The sequence below is a fragment of the Cynocephalus volans genome, chromosome 4 (genome assembly GCF_027409185.1).
Source record: "Cynocephalus volans isolate mCynVol1 chromosome 4, mCynVol1.pri, whole genome shotgun sequence".
Classification (NCBI taxonomy): Eukaryota; Metazoa; Chordata; class Mammalia; order Dermoptera; family Cynocephalidae; genus Cynocephalus; species Cynocephalus volans.
The window spans coordinates 104,765,788-104,786,566 of NC_084463.1; the positions used below are offsets into that span (position 1 = coordinate 104,765,788).

At 33.1% G+C, this 20,779-nt stretch overlaps 1 protein-coding gene across 1 annotated transcript; it reads left to right on the plus strand.

The window, feature by feature from the left end:
* Positions 1-11,231: 11,231 nt before the first annotated feature.
* On the plus strand, positions 11,232-12,182 carry LOC134376337 (olfactory receptor 52A5). The gene has a single exon (XM_063094923.1). It carries the CDS (start codon positions 11,232-11,234, stop codon positions 12,180-12,182), a length of 951 nt encoding a protein of 316 aa, XP_062950993.1.
* The last annotated feature ends 8,597 nt before the right edge of the window (positions 12,183-20,779 follow it).

Here is a 20,779-nt window from a genome sequence, read left to right on the forward strand (position 1 = left end):
CTCGGGCAAGTCACCACAGTGATATTTCAAAAGCAGCATAGGGAAATATTCATTAATTAAATTCCATAGACTTAGGTATAAATAGCTTATCATGTCTATTTAATACTCTCAGTTTTCCCATCCATGTTTATATGCCCTTTCTATTTTTTCAGGTTCCTAGTTGGATCAAAGAAAAGAACTGACAGATAAAATGATTTGCAATATCTTTTTAATAAAAAAAAATATTGAAAGGAATTTATTTATTAATTGACATGTATCGATTGTATGTATTTACGGGATCCAGAGTTCTATTTTAATATATTTATATAATTTGTGATGATCAGTAAAGATATTTAGCACATTCATCATCACAAACTTTATAATCTTTTTGTGGTGAAGACATTTGATCTCCTCTCTTTTTGCCATTTGAAAACATACAATAAATTATCGTTAATTATAGATGCCTAGTACTGCCATACACCACTGGAACATATTTTTCCTCTCTGGCTTTGTTGGTGTTACCATAACCAATGTCTTTCTATCCCACCCTCCCTTTCCCTTCCCAGTCTATAGTAACCATAGTTCTACTCTCTACTTCTACAAGTTCAACTTTTTTTTTTTTGTTTTTGACTTTTTAGCTTCCATATATAAATGAGGGCATGTGATGTTTATCTTTCTGTGACTGATGTATTTCCCTTAACAAAATGTCTTCCAGGCTTATCCACATTGCTGCAAATGACAGGAATTCATTGTTTTCATTGCTGAGTATTATTCCATTGTGTATGTATACCACATTTCCTTTATCCATTCATTTGTTGATGGACACCAAGCTTGATTCTGTATCTTGGCTATTGTGAATAGTGCTGCGATAAACATGGCAGCTCAGCTATCTTTAGGTATGCTAATTTCCTTTCCTTTGGATAAGCATCCAGCTGTGGGGTTGCTGGATCATATGATAGTTTTATTTCTCATTTTTGAGAAACCTACACACTGTTTTCCATAGGGGCTATACTAATTTACATTTCCACTAACAATGTTTAAGACTCCCCTTTTCTCCCCATCCTCTAGCATTTGTTATTTTTAGTCTTTTTGATAATAGCCACTCTAACAAGGGTGAGGTAATAACTCATTGTGGTATTGATTTGCATTTCCTTTATGATTAGTGATGTTGAGCACTTTTTATATACCTATTTGCCATTTGTATGTCTTCTTTTGAGAAATGTCTATTCAGGTCAACTTTTGTTCAACTTTTAATTAATTAGTATTTGAGTTGTCCAAATTAATTGTATATTCTGTATATTAATCCCTTCTTGAATGAATAACTTATATAAAACTTATATAAAAATATACTGTCCCATTCTGCTGGTCACCACTTCACTCTTTGATTCTTTCTTTTGCTGTGGAGAAACCTTTTATCTTGATACAATACAATTTACCTATTATCGCTTGTGTTGCCTGTGCTTTAGATGCTATTTCCTTAAAATTTGTCCCCAGACAAACGTCTTGGATTGTTTCCTGTATGTTCTACTTTAGTAGTTTTATAGTTTCAGGTATTACACTCAGGTATTTAAAACAATTTTATTTTTTTTATTATATAAAGAAAGATAGGAACCTAATTTCTTTTTTCCGCATATGGATATCCAGCTTTCCCAGCACCATTTATTAAAGAGACTGTCCTTCCCCCAATGTATGTTCTTAAAACCTTTTTCAAAAATCAATTGGTTGTCGATACCTGGATTTATTTCTGGATTATCTGTTCTGTTCCATTGGCCCATGTATCTGTTTCTATGCCAGCATTATTCAACTTTGATTATTTTACCTTTGAAGTATGTTTTGAAGCGAGGTAGTGTGACACCTCCAGCTTTGTTCAATTTGCTCAGGATTATTTTCACTATTCAGGGTCTTTTGTGGTTCCTTATGAATTTTAGGACTTTTTTTTCTTTTTTCTGTGATGAATGTCATTGATATTTTCATAATAATTGCATTGAATCTGTATATCCCTTTGGGTAATATGGTCATTTCAACTATATTAATTGTTCCAATTCATGAACATGGAATGTCTTTCCATTTTATTAATGTCCTTTTTAGTCTCTTTCATCAGACCTTTATAGCATTCATTGCAGAGATCTTTCAACTACTTGGTCAAACTTATTCCTTGCTATTTTTTGTTTTGTAGCTGTAGGTATTGTAAGTGGGACTGCTTTTATGATTTCTTTTTTTGTAGTTTGTTGTTTCTGTAGAGAAATGGTACTGTTTTTTTTTTGTATGTTGATTTGTATCCAGCAACTTTAATGAATTTCTTTATCAGTTCAAGATGATTTGGGGTGGAATCTTTTGATTTTACTGTATGTAAGATCATGTCCTGTGCACACAAGTACAATTTGACTTCCTTTTTTTTCCAATTTAGATGCCCTTTATTTTTTCTCTTGCCTACTTGCTCTTGCTAAAACTTCAAGTTCTATGTCAAATAAAAGTGGTGATAGAGGACATCCTTTTCTTATTCCTTTTCTCAGAGAAAAAGCTCTCAACTTTTCCTTTTTCACTATGATGTTAGCTGTGCGTTTGTCATTTATGGCCTCTATGGTGTCGAGATATCTTCCTGCTATACATAATTTGCTGGGAGTTTTTATCATGAAGAAATGTTAAATTTTATCAAATGCTTTTTCTGTGTACATCGAGATGGTCATATGATTTTTGTCCTTCATTATGTTGATGTAACATATCACATTTATTGATTTGCATGTGTTGAGCCATCCTTTCATCTCTGAAATGAATCCCACTTGATCATAGTGAATGACTTTTTAAATTTTTTTATTGTTGATTGATTGATTGATTTAATTTATTTTATTTATTTATTTATTGAGTGAGTGAGTGAGTGAGTGAGTGACCGGTAAGGGGATCGTAAGTCTCGGCTTGGTGTCATCCGCACCGCGCTCAGTCAGTGAGCGCACTGGCCATCCCTATATAGGATCCGAACTCGTGGCCTCAGCGAGCGCTGCACTCTCCTGAGTGAGCCACAGGGTCGGATCGTGAATGACCTTTTTAATGTGTTGCTGTATTCAGTTCGCTAGTATTTTGATCTGGACTTTCACATGTATTTTTCTTGGAGACATTGGCCTGTAATATTTTGTTGTTGCTGTTGTGTCTTTATCCAGTTTTGGTATGCAGGTAATACTGGCTTATAGAATTAATTTGCAAGTATCCCCTCCTCTTCAATTTTTCAAAAGAGCGTTTTTTGTATCTGTGTTTCTTCATGTATTAATTCAATGACATCTGTATGTCCTGTCTATTAAAAATATATAATTTTCTTTTTTATGTCTTTTACAGTTCTTTATATATATTAGAAATTTAAGTATTTGCCATTTGTATGCATATATTTTTCCAGTCCGTTTTTGTTGGTTTGTTAATGGTCCCTATCAGTTACAATTTTTTCTTTTGCAAGTGACAAAAACCCAATCAGAGAAGATTTATTTTCCAAAACCCAAAGGTATTTCAGTATTAGTTTGATTTAATCATAACTTACTTTACTAATAAATAAATGCATGTTGAGTGAAAGAATGAGAGAATAAACACATTAAAAAGCTACAAAATTTGCATGATAAGCATTAATTTCTGAAATAAAATTATTTATTTTTTTTAAATTAGAAGAACATATAAGGAAAGGGGTCTTTCATACTCAAATAAACCAATTACACACTATTTTAACAGCCTTAGAAAAATATTTTTTCTACTTTTTGTATTTTTTACATAGCAGGTTTTAATTTTTTAGAGCAGTTTTAGGTTAATCAAAATCTGAGTAAAAAGTACAAGATCTCTCATATATCCCTTCTCCACAGAATAAAGATTTTCACAGTAAGTAATACATTTCTTCACATTTACATTTGAGCTATCCTTTTTCTTACTCATGAAATTACATCAGCACATTTATTCACCATATTTTAACATTTCAAAACATATATCTAGTGGTGTTTTTAGTATAGTCTGCGTATACCAGGCTAAGCCAACTTTTTTTTTTTTAATTGAGATACAGGGTACATATCATAAAATTCACCCTTTAAAGGTGTACAAGTAAGTCAATTACAGTATTTTTATGGAATTGTGAAACTATTACCAGTTTTTAATTTCTGAACTTTTTAATCACACCAATAAAAAAATCCCATTACTATTACCAGTCACTCCCCAATCTCTCCTACTTTACTCCCAGTTTTTATCAGCCACTAATCTCCTTTCTGTCTCTATATACTTTTGTATTCCGGACAGTTTATATTATTGGATTCATACAGTATGTGGTCTTCTAAGCTTGACTTCTTTCACTTTGCACAATGTTTTTAAGGTTCATTCATATTTTAGCATAAATTGGAACTTTGTTTTTATGTTTGAATAATAGTAAATGGTCTATTGACTATATTGACAACTGAGTCTACTCTTGAACCTAGCAGACAGATTTCTGGCTAAGCTAAACTTTTCTATGATTCCTTTCCTCTCTGCACAGTAAGGCTTTCCATCTTCACTAGGACAATTCCACAAATCATATACTCATATGTATGGCCAGGACCTGGTATTTCATATTTCCATATTTTATTAAAACTTATTTCTTCTCATGTCATGAATTTAATTAACAATCTAAAGTAAAAGCTATTCAGCTTCTTTTTCTGTATATTTTAAAACTAAATGCCTCATTTCTGTTTTTCTATGCAAAACATGTGGAGTTACAAATCTCTTCTAAAAATTTTATTTCTCTATTTCCGATTACAATTTCTAAAGGTGCACATTTTCACAAAAATGCATGCAGATGCAGTTATTAGTATTTAATATTAGTAGTTCTAAGCATCCATATTCCATCAAAATACTGAGACATATTTTTTCAGTTGGTTAGTATCTTTGTGTCTAAGAATACTTTTATCTCTGCATTCTGTAGCATTATGATTCTTTAAGGTTCAAATATTTTTTGCAAGTTTCCAAAAGTATCTTGGGAGTCATTTAATAGATCTATAATTGTTAGTTACCCCATATATAAAGAGTAGTTTATAGATATCAGGAACGTATAGTTTTCACCTGAGCCTATTTCATATTCTATCCAAAAAGTATTCATCTTGTTTTCTTGAAATGTCATTTTACTTTAGCTCCTGTATAAGTCAGGCTTCTCCACCTATAGGTATGGGATTTATTAGAGGACTTGGCTTACATGATTGTGAAGGCTGAGGAGTCCCATGATAGGCCATCTGCAAACTGGATGTTAGTAGCGTGGCTCAGTCCAAATTCAAGAGCCTCAGAACCAGGGAAGCTAATGATGTGATTCTTAGTTGACCATCACGTATCTCAGGTAATTCGGTTTTTCAGTTTTAGTACCATGTTCTTGCATTATGTGCAGAATGGGAATCTTCTCCCTCCCTCTTCCTGAGTACAAAAGTTAAAACCCTTTTCTTTTTCTTTTTTAATTGACAAGCAGAAATTGTAGGCAGCTAAGGTATACAGCTTGATGTTTTGATATACACATGCATTGTGGAATGGCTTAAATAAGCTTTTTAATGTATGCATTACTTGACATACTTATCACAATTTTGTGGTGAGAAAATTGAAAATTTCCACTCCTAGCAATTTTCAAGTATTCGATGTATTGTTATTAGATGTAGCCACTATTATTAGCAATAGATCTCTTTAACTTATTCCTCTTGTACAACTGAAATTTTCTGTACTTTGAACAAAATCTCCCAAATCTCCCCATCCCCAACTTCTGATAACCATCATTTTATTGTATCTAAGAGTTTGACTATTTAAACCCTTTTCTAAGGAACAAACACTTCTTTAACTAAGTATATGCCACAAATACTTCCCAGCTGAGAAGTGCATATAAACATTATGACTAGCCCTATAATTTTTGAAAGTACATGTACCCATGTAAAAACTCTATCTATGATGAAGAAACCTTGGGAAGAGGTGATCTGTATATAGGAAATATTTGTGTTGTAAACGTTTATGTGGAAAATGCTCAGACAGTGACAGGTGATGTAGGCTCTGAGGTGCACTTTCCAGTGCAAGCCCTATTTATGGGCCTAATAAGAAATCATTGCTTATCATACTGGAATAAGATTACACAAAAATTTATTTCATTTCTCTGTCAGTATTTGGCTACACTGAGTAGTCTGAATATCTCAAAATGATATTACCTCCCTTTGTTGGTCCAGTATTTTTTGCATATCCGTGCGATTGATTTGTTTTGTGTTAACTTGGGAAACTGTATTCACTTATTAATTTGTAAAAAAAAAAAAAAAAAAAAAAAAAAAAATTGTCTTGGTTTCAAGTCCCAAAGTGAAATCAAAGTAGAAAACTTGTTTTTCATATACAAAATCTATTAAGCAATGCATTTTCTAGGTTCTGGACCATATTCTGCCTCCTTTTTTACCCTTACCCCAGGTGGACTCAAGGCTCATAAGGGATTAATGAAACTCAGTACCCCAGCGGCTTCCTGCAGCACAAAGCACTCATCCTTCACTGTCTGAATCATGGAAAAGATGCTCACTCTATAGCTTTAACTAATGCTTCTATGGATGATCCCTGGTAAGTCTTTGGACTTGAGATTCCTCATGCTGTATGTGGGATATTGGGAGTTGTTTTCAAAGAGAATATATATTCTATATGGTCCAATATGATGCCAGGAGGAGAAAAAAAAGCAACAGAATCTTAAAATAGCTGTTTTTAAACTCTAGAAAGATTTTGTCTAATGGCAACTCATGCTTTTCCGAATATTTCTAGATCAACTAATTAAATCTTGTGATGAATTTTAAATTGAGGTTACAAATAAGAGGACCTACAGTGATAATATCTCAGCTGACAAGTGAATGGAAAGCTCATTTACTAAAGGGCCAGAAAATAATAGATGGTCAGATTGGGAAATATCCTGGAAATGTGTTCATTTTGTCATCAAATATCTGAAATTATTTCATGAGAATTAAGGATAATTTTCTGTGAATGTATAGGTGACTTTCCTTTACAAGTCAATTTATTTTATGTTTCCTTCTAAATTCTTGAAATAGATTGCCTCATTTAATTTTCACAACCTGTAATGTGTTTCTATCCGTTAGTCTTATTTTTTTTTTAAAAATTTTATTTTGTCGATATACATTGTGGCTGATTATTGCCGTTAGCCTTATTTTATTGATGAAGATATTGAAGTACTTATAAGTTGTACAATTGGCTCAGGAAAGTGCAATGCTAAGCAATAGCAGCATTTGAAATCTTTGACTGGCTTCTGATTCTGTACAAGTAGCTGATCCATGGCCAATTTCTATTATTAGGATTTAGGTTTAGAAGCTTTATGAGAAAGAAGAGTGAGGCAGTTTGGTGCTTGACGAAAAGAAAACCTATCCAACATATGGAGCTATCCTGCAATGTGGCAGACTGTCTCAGCAAAAGAGAGTTTTCTGTCACTGGAGGGATTTAGACATAGGTCAATGACAAATGTCAGAGATGGTGTGGAATGATGAAATCCCTGATATTGTAGGTGGTGTAGATTAGCCCTGGTATGGAGTGTGTGTTTACAACCCTAAATCCCTTAAAACTTTGAGGTCCTGGGAATTACTCTGTCAGAACTGGCATTGTCGGTATCACTGGTGGTGTAGTTTATTCATACAAGAAAGACCCAAATATTCAGATTGTTTTCCCTGGCTCAGTTTTATAAAGGGCTTAAGAAAGCTTCCCTTCATCCTTTAAGCAGTTTGCTTTTTGTCATACCTTTCAGTAATTTTCAATCCAAAAAATTTTAGCTTTATGTATCCCAGTTTCTCCTACATAAAGTCAGTGAGACCAAAAGATTTTATTTCCCTTTAATTGGGCCTTAATTTTGTAAATAAATGGAATTAACTTGATATGGATTCACTATTGTCACATTACTTCCTAATATCACATCTGTCACAAATAGTTTTTAACAGGAACTCACTGCATCTAGCTTTCATGCTGTTCAAGTCACTGACTGAGTTGCCAGCAGATTGAATATTTAAAAGGCAAAATATTTGTCCCATCACAAAGAAATTTTAAATTACTCATCTTAAAATAGGAACTTCGCATTTGGTCTTCTCCCCTTTTGAATAGCTTAAACTCATATCATTTCTGCTTACAAACCAATTTATATGATAAAACAATTATCAATTAGCAATCCCAGCATATATTGCGTTCTTCTGTAATTTTATACAAACTATTTTCTGTTCTTTGAATGCCATTGTCTATCTCCTTTATTTGGCTAATACATACTAAAGAATTATGACTCTGGATAGCCAGTTTTGTTCTGCCCAATTTGATTAAAGATACATAAATTCATTAATCCTCATTCAATTATGGGCTTCCCCCGCCCCCCCAAATATGAGAACCTAGAACAATTGTTGCCAGTGCCTGATGTGCTACTGTCACCAAATGAGTAGGGAACAGGGATCCTGCTAAACCTCTTTCAGTACAGGTGGTATTGCCTACAACAACAGCAAAGAATCTATCTGGCCTCCGATGTTGATTGTACTGAGACTGAGAAACCCTGCCCTAGCAGAATATTCCTTTCATTTTTCTCTTCATCCTCTCATTGCTCACAATATATACTTCAGCAGAACTTCAATTTGTATATTACCTTTCCAAAATTCTCCAGGTCAACGATTACTCACATGGCCATGTTAAATTTCCTAAATTTCTGTTCTTGATAAAGGCAGTAGTATACATTTTTTAGCCAGGTCATAGAGATTGCTGACTAATACACAGATGATATCCTGTTGGAAAAGTGAACACAAATCAGACAGTAACACATAATAAGCATGAACTATACAGCATGCACTTCACCTACTTGGTGAATTAACGAGGTCAAATGGGTGTCATGTCTATCAGCATCTAAGCAGTTCATACTGACTTAAATTTTTATTGTTTTGTAGGATCAACCTGGCTGGATTTAGTTACACACTAATATGTATTTTATAACTCTTTCTAAATTACAATTATAAAATCTTAGAGGATACAAATTTGTTTCATTTGTTCATTCTGGGTTAATATTCCAAATAATTTGGATTCTGAGAGATATACCTATAAGAAGTCTTAGATTCTCAAATAAGGTAATGATGTAATATCATAAGGTAAGGAAGGTAAAATATTCTAAAATGGTTAAAGATTTTAGGAGGGCGAATGATATTTAACCCATATTTGATAAATGGTAGATGGTATTTTTTTTCAATTTCAAGCACCCTGAAAAATAGAGATACTTCATAAATACAGAAATGATAAATTTATCTTTTTTTCTCATTTGCTTCAAAAATACTTGGAATATAGTTAACACTTAATAATTCTTTGTTGCACAAAATCACTAGCAAATAAACATCTAATTTGTTTGTAGTAATGCAAGCCTCTGTTGTGAGGAATATCTGGTTTAACATATTGTTTATTAGCTTAAAAGAAGAGTTCCTGAACAAGAGACAGAAAAAAAGCCCTGCACAGAGTTGGATAGGTTTTTGAAAAGGAAGTAATTAAGGTTCCTTCAACTGACCTCAGTTGATTTATAGGAACCCTTTCATATGCCAGAGACAATCTAAGTTTATCCAGGAGGAAAAAAATCTTGCAGTGTGATGGGGAGGTCATAATTGTGAGATTTTTATTTTTATCACCAAACTGTTATTTTAGGCCATCCTCATACTCTTTGTCTATTTATAGTATACTCTACTTTTCAGAGAATGTTTTTCAATTACTAAAAGAAAATAAATAAAAATTTTAAATTATTCAATATTGTAAATATTCAGGAATGAAAATATTTTCTTGAAGAAAAGATAAATACAAGTTACAAACAGTCAGCAGGCAGGAAAACACCCTTTAGCTTTGGAAGATAAATAGGGAAAGCCACTCTGCACTGTAACCGAGATTAGATTCAGGTCTGGCATAAAATAGTCCCATGGAAAACCATGTACAGAAGAAAATGTTCAGCTCTACAGAAATAATTGTATTTTGAGTGAATAGAACATGAATGAAGCTGTAAGTAAAGACAAAATTATATTTAGTAGAGAGTTCAATGTTATTTCAAATGATTGAGCAGAAATGACTATTCAGGCTTAGGAAGGTAATAATGGTTATGGCTGGGAGAGAAAAAACCAGGAACTATAGATTCCAGTTGATATTAGATGCAAGTGATGTGCATACAGCAGGGCATGTAAAGTGAGAACAATGTCTGAGAGAAACTGCTGAGGAAAAGACCTGTGACTTAAAAAACAATAAATTTATTTTCTCAGAGAATAAGTAGGACAAGATGTAAGATGTATAGTTGGATTTTGGAAGACACTAAATGTTTGAAAAACTAGGTTAAAAACATTCTGTGAGATTCTATGAGAGCAAGAACAGACTATGAAGACATTAACTTCACAAAACCAACTATGAGCTGCAAAACTGAAAAATATTCCAGCCAAACTCTACATTGATCAAATTAAATGTTCTACCTCCACTGTGGATACTATATGTCCAGCACAGGTACTGTCTTCTTCTGGAAAATCTTCACTTTTATTAAATGATTTTTTCCCCAATTCCATTTGGCAGGTTACGTAAAACGCACACATGATGAGTAACAAACAACAAATAAAGGGTATCCGTTTGGTGCTGTAGTCATAGGCCAGGTAATATTTCATCTTGTCCATTCCATCTGTTCATTCCAAATGATTAACGCACAAAGAAACATGAAACCTGATGACTGGTCTCTCCATGACTTTGAGAAAGGAGATAGAAAATCACAAGGAAGTTGTTGGGATAGAAAAGATAAGATAAGATGCTACCAATAGAACTAAAGTATTGCTAAAATAAAATAATAACTTCTCATTTTTTTTAAATTTTATTTTGTCGATATACATTGTAGCTGATTATTGCTCCCCATCACCAAAACCTCCCTCCCTTCTCCCTCCCCCCCTCCCCCCCAACAATGTCCTTTCTGTTTGCTTGTCGTATCAACTTCAAATAATTGTGGTTGTTATATCTTCTTCCCCCCCCCGGTTTGTGTGTGTGTGTGTGTGTGAATTTACATATTAATTTTTAGCTCCCTCCAATAAGTGAGAACATGTGGTATTTCTCTTTCTGTGCCTGACTTGTTTCACTTAATATAATTCTCTCAAGGTCCATCCATGTTGTTGCGAATGGCAGTATTTCATTCATTTTTATACTACTCAGCTATAATAACTTCTCATTTTTAATTCCTGAAGTCATCACAGGGAATAGAAGACTAAACACCGCTTGATTCTACTGACCAAATCACCATGCTCACATTCAATGGTTCAATCTTCTTGCCCTCTGTATTAACACTAATTGGGATTCCCGGCCTAGAATCAGTGCAGTGCTGGATTGGGATTCCATTCTGTGCCATGTATCTCATTGCTGTTATGGGGAATTCCCTAATTTTCATTATAATCAAATATGAAAACAGCCTCCATATACCCATGTACATTTTCTTATCTATGTTGGCAGCCACAGACATTGCCCTTAGCACCTGCATTCTTCCTAAAATGCTAGGCATCTTTTGGTTTCATTTGCCACAGATTTCTTTTGATACCTGCTTACTGCAGATGGGGCTTATTCACACTTTCCAGGCAATGGAGTCAGGCATCCTCCTGGCCATGGCCCTAGATCGCTACGTCGCCATCTGTGAACCCCTGAGACATGCTACCATCTTCTCCCATCAACTCTTGACTCATATTGGACTTGGGGTGACACTAAGGGCTGCCATCCTTGTAGTACCTTCCCTTTTGCTTATCAAATGCCGTCTTAAACTCTTCCGAACTACAGTCATCTCCCACTCTTATTGTGAGCACATGGCCATTGTGAAATTGGCTGCTGAAGATACTCGAGTCAACAAGGTATATGGTCTATTTGTTGCCTTCACCATCCTCGGGTTTGACATAATCTTTATTACTTTGTCCTATGTTCAAATCTTTATCACAGTCTTTCAATTGCCCCAGAAAGAGGCACGATTCAAGGCCTTCAATACCTGCATCGCCCACATCTGTGTCTTCCTCCAGTTCTACTTCCTGGCTTTCTTCTCCTTCTTCACACACAGGTTTGGTTCCCACATCCCACGATATGTCCATATCCTCTTGTCAAACCTTTACCTGCTAGTCCCGCCTTTCCTCAATCCTATTGTCTATGGAGTGAAGACCAAACACATTCGTGACCATGTCCTGAAAATGCTCTTCTTCAAAAAGACACCTTAATTATTAATGACTCCTTCTATAGAGATTTTGAGTTGGTTCTAAGTAACAACCTGAATGTGGGGAAAACTTATGTCTTCCTCAAATATGTACATCTGAAATAAAATCTTTCTATCTCACAATTTGAGAAGGTATTCAGGAAATCTTCAAATGTTTAATAACTTACTCATAAGGGGAAAAAAATCTCTTATGCTGTGACTTGAAATCATTTATTTTATTCTGGTTTTGGCCTGTTTGATTAAATATAGAAGTTTTCTGTGATGCTACTTAAATTTATATAAAAAACAATTTCTGAAGACAGCACTAGATTATAGATACTTTCAGAGAGTGTGTAACACACTGATATTTTCAAACTGCTGTTCCAACCCATACCTACCTTAAATTCTGGCTATGGATCACTTCCTAATATTGGCTTTTGTATCAACATTTTGACAAATTTGAAATAACTTATCTGTGTTTTATGTATTTTCTCTGAAATACTTATCAATATAAAGATTTATAAAATCAATAGCAGAACACAAAAATTATATGATACAACCCAAATCGTATAAACACTGAGGAATTTGCATAGGAAAGAATGCAAAAAAAAAAAAAAAAAGAGAGAGAGAGAGAGAGTGTACATACTTTTTTGGAAAAGCAAAAAATGGTCAAGATGCATTATGTAGAAACATCCTTCCAGAATCACACATTTTAGTAATTTTTGGCTAATTTGGATTTTACACAAATTTGGAAGTTTAAGTTTTAGCGTTGAACACATAGACACATAAATTCCACTGCATTTAGAAATTACTTATTGCAAGCATCTTGAGTCCAGGAACTGTGTTTTATTCATCTTTCCATGAGCAATGCATAAGAGAATGCCTAAGCCTTCCCAGAATTTGTTAAAATAGCAGTGACTGATGAATGAATGAAACATTTTCCTGCTGTTAATTCATGGTATTCCAAAACAACAAATTCAGATGCTCTTTGCTAATATACAACCTCATCATACAGAAAAATCTGCCCACTAATGTGTATTTTGTAATGCTATTAAGGTAACAGAAAGATGAAAACTTCAAAGAATCTTTAGGTAATCTTATAGAAGGTACAACCCAAACACACAACTGATGTATGAAGAACTGACTCCTGGAACAGAAGCTTCAGATATTTCTTCACACTTTGCCATCCTCTGCCCCTCTTTCAGGATGCTACATTTGTAGAGATTATTTTTAAATTTTCTTCAACAAACCTTCAAGACAAAAGCAAGAAGATGATTAAAAGAATACAAGTAGTCAGGGAGAGTTATGTGAATCCCTAATTTTAGACAGATGCATGGTTAAAGAAAAAAAATAATACAAGAAAACATCACACACACATATACACATACACACACAGGACTATCATTCAAGTGGTCAATATAGAGAATCATATTACTTTTGGAAAAAAAAAATGTTAATAATCCAGAAATATATTTGAGTCATAATGAGTTTGGTTTTTAATAAAATTTGTGTAAATATGATCTATATTTAGTAATTAAAATATAATGACAAAAAGGTTAAAATAACATGTTAGCTGACAGGCAGACATACGAGAAAGATGTTGAATGATATAAAAAATGTTAATAGCTGAATATCTTATTTTAATTCTCTATTAAAGAATTAAGTATTTCAGTATTTGTGGCATCAGTAGTGCAAAAAGAATAATTGCTGATTAATCACACTCTTAGAAGAATGAAAAGTGACACATATATGAATTCTTGAAGAGAGGTTATTACAAAATGAGAGATAAAGAGTGGAGATAATTCATATATGATATTCCTGAACAAGAAACTAAAACAAATTGTATATGGTGATAATCACAGATTAATCAAGACTGAATTAAGGAATTGAATTTCAAAGTATCAGGTAAAAAATGTAAATTGGAAAAAAAAAACCCTATATTTAAGAAAATTAACTGAAAAGGTAAAAATCCATCCTTCGTGCATTCAGAAAAAAAAAATATATCTATATATATATGTCTTTAGGAATACATAATTTCCTTTACTGTCTGGAGTATGAGAGAAGGTAAACATAAAAGACCTTAAAGATGTAGACCATGAAATGGAAAAAAAAAAAAATTGTTAAATGAAGAATTTATGATATAATAAGACTGGTTTGGCGGTCAAGCCATTTAAGCCTATAATTAATTAAGGTGAACAATTAAGGCTGTAATAATTATGCAACAATTTTCTGTATCTAAAATAGAAGAATAGGAACACGTAAGTTAATAAGAGTAGATAGTTCAGAAGTAAATGCAAGCGAAGCAATATCCTTACCTAATCTATGAGTAAATAGTTACAATTTTTTGATTTAGTAATTAGAGAAAAAATGTCATAGAGCTACTAATACAGATGTATATTTCCTTGTTTTTTGAAATAAAAAGAAAAGTAAAAACAAAAAACAAGAAACAGAAAACACAAATTATCCTAAAGGAAACAACCATGAAACTATTTCTTCTGGGTGAAGAAATAAATCATTGCTCACTCTCAACAAGGTCTGTATGTTTCTCTTAAATATCACAATCTCTCTTTTCTGTTAGAGATAATATCTCTTATTACACCTACATGTCATTATTTCTTTGTTTTTCATGTTTTTTTGTATATTTTACAACCTAAGCGTGCATTTCCAAGTCTTATATTTTAGCCTTGCTTGTTTTTGAATTTTGTGTAAATGGAACCACGCAATACATATTCTGGGTATCTTTTTGTGAAGTTTATACAGTCATTACTCTTGCCTCTCTTAGGCTCATTTTTCTTCCTGAACAATGCATCATGGTATAAATACACTAAATTTCTTTACTGACTGATGTTGATGGGCATTGAGAAGAATCAGTTGTGAATAAAATACTTATGAACATTCTTGTATATGAATTTTCCACATTTACAATGCCGATTTCTGCATCTAAGAATCAAATTCCTAATTCATAGGGTACTAACATCTTCTTACTTTAGTAGATATTGTAAAACATTTCTGCTATGCTTGCATCAATTAAAACCACTAGCAGCATATAAGAATCCGCATTGCTTGACATCTTTATTAATACTTGATATGTCCTTTGTAATTTTAGGCACATGTTACATATATTGTAGTAACTCTTTGTGATTTTAATTGGCATTTTCCTGGTAACTAATGAGAATGAGATTGAATCAAAGTTTCATATACATATGGTCTATTTGGATAATCTTTATTAAAAATTGAAGACCTTTGTTTATTATCTTCTCAATTGTCTGCATTATTTTTATTAATATGTATGAGGTCTTTATATACATTGGATGTCATCCTTTTCTATGTTACACATCTTGAAAATATTGTCTCCTGTGTTTTAAATATACTCTTGATGTATTTTTGAAGAACAAATGTCCTTATTTCAACGTAATCCAAATTACCAAACATTTAATTAAAGGTTAGTGCTTTCTGTGCTTTATTTAAGAAATCTTTGCCTATTGTGTGTTTATGAACATATTCATCTTATTTATTGCTTTTTTCATATTTAGATATAAAATCCATTTAGAATAGTTTTTGAGTTATAGGTAAAATAGGAGGTATTGCATACTTCTTACAACTTTATTATAAGAAGTTGGCATAAAATTAACTGTGCATATTTTAAGTATACAATCTGATGTGTTTTGACATATGTGTATGTCCGTGAAACCATTAGTACAATCAGTCACTTCCCAGAGTTTCCTCATGTGCATCCCTCCTTCAACATCGCCAGACAACTACTTTTCTGCTTGCTAGTACTAACGATTAGTTTGCATTTTCTTGAATTTTATGCAAATGCAGTAATAAAATACTTAATTGTATTTTTGGTCTAGTTTCTTTCACTTACTATAAATACTTTTAGATTTATTAATGAATAGGGTTTTTTTTGTTGTTGTTAAATAGTATTCCATTGTATGGATATGTCGCAATTTGTTTACCCATTCATTTGTCCTTGGATATTTGAGTTCTCTCCAGTTTGGCGGTATGACAAAGTTGCTGTGAATATCCATTGAAAAATCTTCGTGGGACCTCTGCTTTCATTTGAGGGTACATACATACCTAGGTCTAAGTGGATGGGTCATAGGGTAGGTGTATGTTTAAATGTTAAAAACTGCCAAATTGTTTTCCAAAATTGTGACATTTTACATCCCCACTAACAGCTTATGAGAATTCCAGAACTTGTCCATATTTGATGAATTTTTTACTTTTATCCATTTTGATGGGTGCGTTGTGTTATATTTCCATGGTTTAAATGTGAATTTTCCCTATGTTGAGTACTTTGTGCTTACTGATCATATTTATATCTTATTTTGTAAAGTATGTATTCAAATATTTTGTCTATTTTCTCACTGGGTTATTTATCATCATTGTTTCATTATGAAAGTTCTTTATATATTCTGAACCCAGGGCATTTTCTCCTATGAATTGTAAATGCTTCCTGCCAATCTGTGGCTTGCCTTTTTATTTTCTTGATGGTATTTTAAAAGAACAAAAGGTTTTTTTTTTTTTTTTTTTTTTTTAGTAAAGTCCAATATTATCTATTTTTCTTTTACACTTTATGGGATTTTGTTTGTTTTTTTGTTTGTTTGTTTATCTTTATTTATTTATTTATTTTTAATTAATTTTTTAAAGTTTTAACTTCTCAATATACATTGTAGTTGATTTTCATGTCCCTTTTCCCATTCCTCATTCCCCCATGTCTCTCTTCCCTCCCCCCTCACTACATCATATTTGTTCACTTGTCTTAACAAGCTCAAGGAATTGTTGTGATTGTTGTGTCTTCATCCTCCCACCATGCTTTGTTTGTATATTTATTTATTTATTTATTTTTAGCTCCCACAAATAAGTGAGAACATGTGGTATTTCTCCTTCTGTGCCTGACTTGTTTCACTTAATATAGTTTTCTCTAAGTCCATCCATGTTGTTGCAAATGGTAGTATTTTATTATTTTTCATAGCAGAGTAGAATTCCATTGTGTAGATGTACCACTGTTTCCATATCCACTCATTGAATGATGGACATATGGGCTGGTTCCAACTCTTGACTATTGTAAATAGTGCTGCGATAAAGATGGAAGTACAGGTATCCCTTTGGCGTGGTGGTTTCCATTCCTCTGACTATATTCTCAGCAGTTGATAGCTGGGTTATAAGGTAGATCTACATGCAATTGTTGAGGAACCTCCAAACCATTTTCCATAAAGGCTGCTCCATTTTGCAGTCCCACCAACAGTGTATGAGAGTTCATTTTTCTCCACAACCTCTTCGGCATTTATCATTCTCAGTCATTTGGATATTAGCCATCCTAACTGGAGTGAGATGGTATCTCAAAGTGGTTTTAACTTGCATTTCCCGAGTGCTCAGTGATATTGAGTATTTTTTCATGTGTCAGTTGGCCATTCCTATATCTTCCTTTGAGAAATGCCTATTTAGCTCCTTTTCCCATTTTTTAAGTGGGTTATTTGTTTTTTTTTTTCCTAAAGTTGTTTGTGTTACTTGAATATTCTGGATATTAATCCTTTGTCAGATGTATATTTTGCAAATATTTTCTTCCACTCTGTTCTTTGTCTTTTCACTCTATTGATTGTTTCTTTTGCTGTGCAGAAGCTTTTCAGTTTGATATCATCCCATTTGTTTATTTTTCCTTTGGTTGCCTGTGCTTTTGGAAACATATTCATAAAATCTGTACCCAACTTCCTGGAGTATTTCCTCTATGTTTTCTTTAAGGAGTTTTATTGTTTCAGGATTTATATTTAATTCTTTAATACATTTTGAGTTGATTTGGGTATACGGTGAGAGGTACAGGTCTAGTATCATTCTACTACATATGAATATCCAGTTTCTGCAGCACCATTTGTTGAAGAGGCAGTCTCTGACTTGGTGCCTTTGTCAAAGAGCAGATAGCTGTAGGTGTTTGCATTGGTTTCTGGGTTCTCTAGTCTATTCCATTGATCCTTGTGTCTGTTTTTATGCCCCTACCATGCTGTTTTGGTTATTATAGCTTTGTAGTATAAAGTCAGGTAGTGTTATGCTTCCAGCTTAATTAATTAATTAATTTTTTTTGCTCAAGATTGCTTTGGCTATGTTCCTTTTGTTGTTCCATATAAATGACTGTATTGGGGTTTTTTTTTCCATTTCTGAGAAAAATGTCATTGGAATTTTTATGGGGATTGCATTAAATCTGTAGATCATTTTGGGTAACATGGACATTTTTGCAATGTTAATTCTTCAGATCCAAGAACATTTGATATCTTTCCATCTTCTTGTATCCTCTTTAATTTCTCTCAACAGTGGTTTGTAGTTCTCTTTGCAGAGGTTTTTCACATCCTCAGTTAACTTTATTCCTAAGTATCTTATATTTTTGGTGGCTATTTTAAATGGGCTGGCTTTCTTGATTTCTTTTTCTGTATGTTCACTGTTGAGGTATAGAAATGCTACTGATTTTTGTGTGTTGATTTTGTATCCTGCAACTTTGCTGAAATCGGTTATCAACTCTAAGAGTTTTTGTATTTAAAACATCTATGCACACCCCCAAAGTTACAAAATATTTCCTCTATTGCCACTTTCTTTATCCATGCAGACACACTGTTGATACTACATCATTTGTTGAAAAAGTTTTTCTTTTATCTTTTGAATTTCCTTGGAACCTTTGCTGAAAATCTGTATTTGTGTGGGTAATTATCAGACTGCCATAACTGCTGTAGCTCTGTAGTAAATTTTCAAATTAGTTTGAATTAAACCTCACACTTGCTCCTCTTCTTTAAAAAGTTTTTTTTTTTTTATGTATGTGAGCATGTGTCTTTTGCATTTCTATATAATAATTTAGAAGCAGCTTGTCAATATCTGCAAAAGACCTATTGGGATTTTACTGGGATTATGTTTAATTTATAAAACAACTAAGGGAGAATAGTCCTTTTAGCGATATTGAATTATTTATTCATTTACATAATCTATTTAGATCTTCTTTAATTTTCTCTTTAAAGTGTTTTAATTTTCACTTTAGAAATAATGAATTTTTTTATTAGTTATTCTTAAATAATTTTATGTTATGTTGCTGCTATAAATATAATTTTAAACTTATATTTAATTGTTTAGTCCTTGTCTGTAACAATTTATTTTTGTGTTAACTGTACATTGTGCGTTACTAGATTCACTTGTGAGTTGTAATGATGTGTATATTCCCTTGGATTTTCCTACGTAAAAAATTACATCCTATGCAAATAAAAGTTTTATTTCTTTTCTTCTCATCTTATGGCTTTATTTATTTTCTTTTCTTATTATGATTTGGGTCTCCATACAATTAATAGAAGTATTGATAATGGACATTTTTGCATTATTTCTGATCTATCAGGGACATTTTCAGCTCCTCACTAATGGTAAAATGTGACTATGATATTAACCGTAGGTTTTTCATAGATGCCTGTCATCAGTTTAAGAACATCTCTATTATTTATAATTTTCTGAGGGTTTTTATGTTCCATAGTCGTTGAATGTATCTACAGATTCCTCTGCTATTGAAATTATCACATAACATCTGTCTTTTATTTTGTTAACCTAATGAATTAGTTTTTCTTTTTGTGTTGTTTACCTAATATTTAATTAACTTGCATAACTAAAACAAACATAACATACATGTATAGGTTAGAGGAAAGCACCTGATTTCTGTCAAACTCAAAGTTCAGCTGCAGATAGAGGAGAGGGGCAGAGAGGAGACAAGGTCACTTCCCCGGAGCAACAGTCTAGTGTGTGGGCCAAGCAGGTGGAGAGTGGAATTGAGCTCAGCAGATCAGCACAGAGAAGGTGGTTAAGAGCTTCTGCTTCCATGTTCTTATTTTACAGATGATGAATCTAAGGCTATGAAAGTTAAAGCAAGTATACAGGGGCACCAGTGACCAAATGTGAGTCCTGTCTAGGAAAGGGCAGATCTGATTTATTCCAGAAGTTAGTTCTTCACCACCACATGCTGCTCTAAAGAAATCACAGCAATATCTGTTGCAATTTTACCTCTGTCCCTGGTTTTCTCTCACAGTCTGTGAAATACCTGTACCAGCTGCATTCAAAGTCAGGGGAAAGACAATTAACTATTGGTATTTATTTGATCCTCTCAAGACTTGAGAATCTCATGTTCTTAGTTTATATATAAATCTGCTTTCATTATCCCTAGAGATGAGTTTTTAGAGTACAATGTCATCCCTTCCTCATCTTCACTGCTGAATAAACCCCAGCCTGTCTGCTGAAATAACCTTCATATGGAGTACTAAGCACCTGGTCCAGCTGCTTTCAATAGACCCCAGTTGGCACATAAATCTATTTGGCTAGTTGGCTGTTTTTTGGTTTCCTTTCCAGGTCCCATTTGTTCCATGCTGAAGATCTACGTACATATCGCCTTTGTAAGGTATAAAGAAGGCCTGGATCCAAATTGACTTTTTGTGCACAGTCACTCAGGGCCTGCTCCACTTCCCTTCAAGTGAGGGCTCTGCTAATTAATTGCAGAGTCCATGGTAAATGTCAACCACCTATAGCAGCTGGAGGGCTTAAATATGTGTCAAATTGCTATATGTCCTATCGATGATGCAATAAACTTTCAAATGAGCAACTTATTCC